This window comes from Raphanus sativus, chromosome 4, assembly GCF_000801105.2.
Source record: "Raphanus sativus cultivar WK10039 chromosome 4, ASM80110v3, whole genome shotgun sequence".
Taxonomy (NCBI): domain Eukaryota; kingdom Viridiplantae; phylum Streptophyta; class Magnoliopsida; order Brassicales; family Brassicaceae; genus Raphanus; species Raphanus sativus.
In genome coordinates, this window is record NC_079514.1 from 45,753,705 (window position 1) to 45,760,219 (window position 6,515).

At 37.3% G+C, this 6,515-nt stretch overlaps 1 protein-coding gene across 2 annotated transcripts; it reads right to left on the bottom strand.

Annotated features, from left to right (window-relative positions):
* Positions 1 to 1,367: 1,367 nt before the first annotated feature.
* LOC108848687 (protein SMAX1-LIKE 3) lies at positions 1,368 to 4,770 on the bottom strand. 2 transcript variants are annotated; one of them, XM_018622110.2, is made up of 3 exons: positions 3,299 to 4,770; positions 2,752 to 2,956; positions 1,368 to 2,653 (listed from the first exon to the last, which is right to left on the bottom strand). In XM_018622110.2, exons 1-3 carry the CDS (start codon positions 4,408 to 4,410, stop codon positions 1,613 to 1,615), a joined length of 2,358 nt encoding a protein of 785 aa, XP_018477612.2. In that variant the 5' UTR covers positions 4,411 to 4,770; the 3' UTR covers positions 1,368 to 1,612. The 2 variants fall into 2 exon arrangements, with proteins under 2 accessions (XP_018477612.2, XP_018477613.2); XM_018622111.2 differs by having other exon boundaries at positions 2,752 to 2,953; positions 3,299 to 4,765.
* Between the last annotated feature and the right edge of the window lie 1,745 nt (positions 4,771 to 6,515).

Sequence of the window (6,515 nt, forward strand, 5' to 3'; positions counted from 1 at the left end):
TAGAGCATCTTCATTGAGAACTCTTAAGGGGGGTTCACACATTTTCCAAAAAAAAAATATATTAAAATAATCAAATCTTGTGAACCTCTCTCTTGCAAAGTTCTTCCCGGTGAATCCCTCTCTCCTGAGGTTCATCATTGTAGCATGGACCCCACGTGTCGTGGCGGCCCACGATTGGTCTATTTTTTTTTTTTTAAGAAAGAAAAATCAAAAAGAAAAGTAAAAAAATTTAATAATTAAAAATTAAAAAGATGAACCCCAAGAAAGGGTTCACCAATGGAGATGCTCTTAGGCTAGACCTTGTTTTTTGTCAACCTAAAGTACATATATACCACTTTGCTGGTGAAGCATAATGTTTTGAAACTAATTTCAAAACCCTAGCTACCCTCGTCACATGAAATTTACATTCTGTTAATGTAGTGAGGGCAGAGAAACTAGTGCAGAAATTAAAATAGACACAAAGTTTGTTAACGGGGTTCGTTTCCTACATCCCCGGGACCTCGTCCAGATTTCATTGACTTAGAACAAGGAGCAACCTACAATTGCTATATGGTACAACACACACGAGTGTCTACCACTCTTTTCTAAGGAGCAATCTACAAAGATTAGGAATACAACGGATCCCATCCGGACACGCTAGAGCACACTGTCTTCTACAGCTGCAATCTTCACAGACCTCTTCAATGAAACCTCCTTTGCTAAACTCCCCCTGAGTCTAGGCTTCAATCTTCCGCTTCTCGGAAGTACTTCACCAAGTACGTCAGCACCCAACGCACACTAGTGACACAAAACGCTTGATCCTCCAAGCACACACAAAGCTCACCACGAGCTACACACGATGGCTAACTCCACCACACAAAGCGTCAATACCAACGCCACCAAACTAAGTCAATATCGGACTCCATCGACAACTACTACATACACTGCTTCGACACCAAACAGATACACCAATATACAATGAAACTCCTCTCTCTATTATGTGAGGTCTGGCTTTCTCATAATGCACGTCCCTCCTTATATAGCAGACCATAAATTGCTCTCCATGTCTTTAACTTGCTTTCCAAGTCTTCCACTTGCTCTCCAAGTCTTTCCAATACACATAAGGTAACTTTCCATTTACCTTAATGGAAAACTTCATCTTCAAGTAAACTCCCTTTTTTCTTTACGGAAAACGTCCATTTGTCTTCAAGCACATATCATCTTTCCTTTTCTAACTCAGGAAGCCCACGATCATCCATAAACCCGAACTTCCATTCAGCTCCATCTTCATGCCACACGCCTGTACTATCTCCTGTAATACTTCACGAACTGATACAGAAAATCTCTCGAATCTGCATCTTCACATTCATCTAATATTTGATGGTAAGAGGGAAAAGGCATTTGTTTTAAAATAGGGTAAACATACATAAACGGAAAATAAGAAAACATACCCATCTAGAAAAGTTCCTAAGCCAGAAAAAAATCTACAACTACATCTACACGTTTAGCCCAAAGTATTGCCCCAATGAGAAAGACAAATTCCTAAGGAAACGAATAGCGCATGATATCATCGAAAAGAACATGTTCATGTTCATAAACTGGCATGTTACATTACATGCACACAAGCATGGTGCTACGTTGATGAACATTTGAAATGAAACCGTCCATCTACAACGTCGAGCAAGCCAATCTCATCACATGACTCTTTTTCACAAACGCCATCGTCAAGAGAGAGGTTAAGATCGAGTGTAACGCAAGTAGCAACGTTCTTGTCTTCAGATTGATCTGAACCGTCCGATGACTTCTGATTAACCGGAGGAGAACAAGCTCTTGATCTTGAGCTGAATCTTTCACAGCTCAAGATCACAATGGCATCTCCAAGTGAAGCTTCTTCACCACTCGAGTTACAAACTCTTCCTTTCTCAATGGCTCTCTTGAAACCCATTAGAGACAAATAATCAGCTTGTTCTATATCTTCCACTAAGAACACTCTTCTTGGATCAAACGAAACAGCTTCAGAGAATCTCTCAATGTAACTCCAGTTCTGTTCATCTCTCGACCTCTTGTTCCTCAAATCTTTCGATGAGTAACTGCTCAAACAGATAGAAACAAAGCTATCTTGTGATCCGAACACGAGTTTAGCCAACTCTCTAGAGATCTTTTCTTTACCCTCTACATCAAGACCTTGAAAGAACATCCATGTGTCTTCTTTTGTATCATTTTTTCCATTGATCTTTCTCGTACTCGACCCCGATCTACATTTCAAGACTGTGTTTGCTATCTCTGAGATTATATCCTTTTGCCATGGTACCTTGCTACGCAAGGCATCACATAGTGCCGCTAGGTTTTCAACATTCAGCTCTTTAAACCTAGAAGAGACATGTTCGACCTCCATTCCATCGCTCGAGGAAGCTGCTGAGTTAGGATTCGAAGAGAAGAGCTCTGTTCTTTGCTCGGTGTCATGTTCTGGAATGAACAGTCTTAATTCGGATGCACAAGAGGTCACTGAATGATGATGAAGGTGCTTGTTTGTCTCGATCACGGGCCAATCGCCGTTGGTTTGAAGATGGTCGAGGGTACTAGAGAGTGTGAGTGCTCTTAGAGATGGTCTCTTGTGGATTGAATCACAGATTGTGTTCCACTTAACCACAAGTTCTTTGATAGAATCTGAATCCTGCCAAGTCCAAGAATCAAACATAGACACTCTTTAGAGGAAGTAAAAATGATATGGCATGAGAAATGTGAGTTTGATTTGGTTGTTATACAACTCACATTGTGACTACTTTGATTCTCCTTCTTGTATTGCTGAAGCCAGGCCGGTAAAGCTGCAGTGGTTACATGGCTATTGCTGCATTGTAAAAACCTAGCTTCTGCTTCAAATTTGGTAGAACATTCCTCACAGAAACTGAGCTGCTCCTCTAATGAATGCAGCTGGAGAGGTGAGTTCTCTGACTTCTTGACTTCAACTACCTCACTGCTTTGAAAAACAAAAATGGTGATTATCTAAGAAGTATTAAACTTGATTTATTCTTTAACTTAAACTGAAATCAAGTCATCATTCTTTAGTATGTGTTTCAAAAAAAAAAAGTTTTTCTTTACTATTTCTCAAAAGAAAGCATATAAAAGTGAAATAATATAAAAAGGTTATAAAGAGGATGCACGTTGTTACACCGTTCTTTTAGATGATCACCAAATAAAGCAAAAACACTATAGGTGAAATTGTCTTTTTCGAAAAAGAGACAAAATAGTTAGAAAATATCCAAGAAAACTAAAAAAAAAACATTTGTAACAGTTAGAACATATCCAACAAGACTTTTACCTCTCGGAGACGAGACTCAAGCGGAGGCTACTAGTTGTCGGAATAGTGAGAGTAGTGAGACACCAAAGGGACTCAAGCGAGGGTTGACCAGACTTGCATCTCACGTAAGTCCCTGAAGTCGCAAGACCCATTAACCAAAACCTTCCATTATCTCCCATGACCAATCCACGAGCCAACTTCCCTATCTCCATTATCATATGCTCCACAGCACAGTAGTTGTTGTTGTTGTTACTATTCGTTCTAGACTCTACGAACCAGTTTAGGTCTCCAAGATTTAGAATCACTCCTTTTCCTACACAGCTTCTCACGAGTGTCTCCAACTCCTTTAGCTTATGCTCCACATCGAATCTAGTTGGTTGTCCGAACGAGGAGAATGATAGAGTTATAAACTTCACGTCTTTTAAAGCTTCGGGCACGTCTTTTTTGTCAACTTTCTCCATCACTGTTCGCACAACTTTGTCAACAGTGGATAAACACTCTCCTACGATCACGAAGTTCTTCCTCCTTTTGTCGACTAGACTCTCTATAACGTTCATGACATCCTCGTTCCTGACTGTTCCTTCTTTGGGTTTACTCGAGGAGGTTGTTTTGGAGCAAGTCTGTGAAGAGACAGCTTGCTCGACTTTGCCTTTCACTTGAGGACTCGAGAAACCAGCTTCTCTCATAACTCTACTCACGCTAGGATCATCGAGGATGGATATAATCAGTTGCTCCACTTCTATATTGACCGCTAAAACCGGTTGCTGCTGGCTCTCGATGGATCCACGTCGCTGGTGAGCCTGCGCGCGTTTGAAAGCTGCACCGAGAGCGTTAGAGATAGAAGGGAAAGGGGAAGTTTGAACCCCTAACATAGGACTCCCCGTGGAGGTCGGGAGGCGGTTTAAAGCCACGTTGAAGCAGAGCTCTAGGGCTCTGCACTGAAGAGGGTGCGTGTGAGATTGGAGACACGCTGTTCTAAGTAAACCAGTGGGAGCGGAGAGCATGGTGCTAGCCACATGGAGAGGTGTGACTTGAGCATGTCCTCTCCTTCTAGCCAAGCTCATGGCTTGTTTCACCAAGTTTGCAGCCTCAGGCGTGAGAGCTTGCTCCACCGTGCAGCCTCCGGCTCTCATGGTGACAAAAACACCGTAAAGAAACACGAGGTAGGGGTAGTAATAGTACTTAGAAGAGAGAGTTATACGGTAAAAGGCTTCAAGGGACTTGGCTTCGTATAGATAACAAAAGCACTTAAAGTAGAAAGGATTGTTTCTATATGAAAGGTGGGATTAAGTCTTAAAGCTTAGAGCAGAGTAAGGAAATAGAGGGAGAGATCAAGGGAGAGGTGAAAAGAAAAGGATTTTGGTCTTCAAATATATGAGGAAGGAGGAAACGTGTATGCTTTTCTTGTGAGAGAGGCAAAATTTTGGGTGTTTTTTAGGGTCCAAAGTGAATTTTGTAGTGCAAAGTGGAATGCATGTGATGACAAAGCAGTATCAAAAGGAAAAGGTAACTCAGCTTTGCCCTTATATTCTTTTCTTTCTCAAATTCCACCAAAAAGATGTAATGGGTACTGCAGCTAAGTGGGTCTCTTTCTTTTCTGCAAAGTGTATCACTTATTGATAAAAGAACCTAATTAAAGAATAAATGGGTACTGCAGCTGAAATGCAAATCATCCTTTACTGATATATAATATATAACTAAAGAATAAATAATAGCCTCAATAACATTTGTAGAAAAAAAAGTTATTATACATTATCTTTGAAAAGTGATTTGCCATGTATCACCAGCATATTGATTTTAAAAGAAAACGATGACATGATATACAAACAATGATGTCATGATTTAAAGATAATTGTGACATATTTACATTTAATATTGATTTATATTTTTGGTAATTTTTTAAATATTAAATCAAAAATCATCATAAACATAACAATAAATAATATACTAGTAAAGATAGAATATATAATAATAATTTACAATTTTGAAATAATATTTAATGATATTTTTATAATTATATAATTTACATCACTAAAAAATTCTTCAAAATTTTATGCAGTTCAAAAAAAAAATTCTAATCCCAATACCATTGTTTTTTTTTTAATTTCTACAAGTTGTAGAAATATTATTTAGTTTTATGTTTTGATAATTATATATAACAAAATTTTCTCTTAATTTTATATAATTTGATTTCATATATCTCAAGCAAAAAATAGATTAAAAATTCCAAGATTATAATTATATATATATATATCATAAAATTTAAATAACTTATTTAGTTTATCTTATTTTACATATAATTAAATCAAAAATTAAAATTAAATATTGTAAGAAAATAAAAAATTAACAAAATTTTATTTTTAATATAAATTTTAGAAATTTTATTCCTGCACATGACCCAAGAAAATACCTCATATATATACATATATGGATATAATCAATCTCTCCTTTTGGCACCTTGAAGCTACTAGGATCACATCACATGTAATCAACAACATAGGAGCAACCAAAAACATAGCAATGACCAGATTTTTGTCTTAAATATAGTATATATTTTAGCCAACTATGTCTCAGTAAACATATAGTATTTTTTCCGTAAGAATATTTCCACTCAAATTAACATAATTGATTAAGTGTTAACATGTAATCAATAAGAATGTGTATAATAGATGTTACTATCTCATTTACAAGTAACAAAAATGTATCAAATTATGTTCCAAAAGATGATCACAAATCACTCGCCTGATGACAAAAGTCGTAACATTTGTTAGGAATATGGTCTCTCAGCCAAATACACATATGTAATGATATGGAACATCGTACATTAGTTTCCAAATGTTATTACCATCCTAACTCTTTTTTTTTTTTTTGAAAAAAAGGTTAAATCCGGATAATGATGACACAAGCCTAACCCTCGGATGGAGGTACAGCCCACGGATAGACCCTCTCCTGGACATTCAAATGAGTCGAAAACAATAATTTATATCCGTGTGGCCGGTGGAGTTTGAACCCGGATTCGCCTTATTGGATTTCTTAATTCCCTCAAGCGAAACCATCATAACTCTTAAGGGCAAGAAACATATAACAAAGAAGGATCATTACCTTGGTCATTGAATAATATTATTTTATGGTTATTAGAAACTCAGACCCCTAACTTATAAAAAGCAAACCAAACAAAACCATCTGACCCATCACAGACATCATATATATATGCATCATTCGCTTTCGTTGCTTTCGT

Bases quoted from the DNA above. Each gene is read 5' to 3' on its own strand.
- LOC108848687 (XM_018622110.2), bottom strand. From the start codon at position 4,410: ATGAGAGCCGGAGGCTGCACGGTGGAGCAAGCTCTCACGCCTGAGGCT. The intron at 2,957-3,298 runs GTAAAAGTCTTG...TGTTTTTCAAAG, and splicing joins TTGAGTCTCGTCTCCGAGAG to CAGTGAGGTAGTTGAAGTCA. The intron at 2,654-2,751 runs GTGAGTTGTATA...TGGACTTGGCAG, and splicing joins AGAATCAAAGTAGTCACAAT to GATTCAGATTCTATCAAAGA.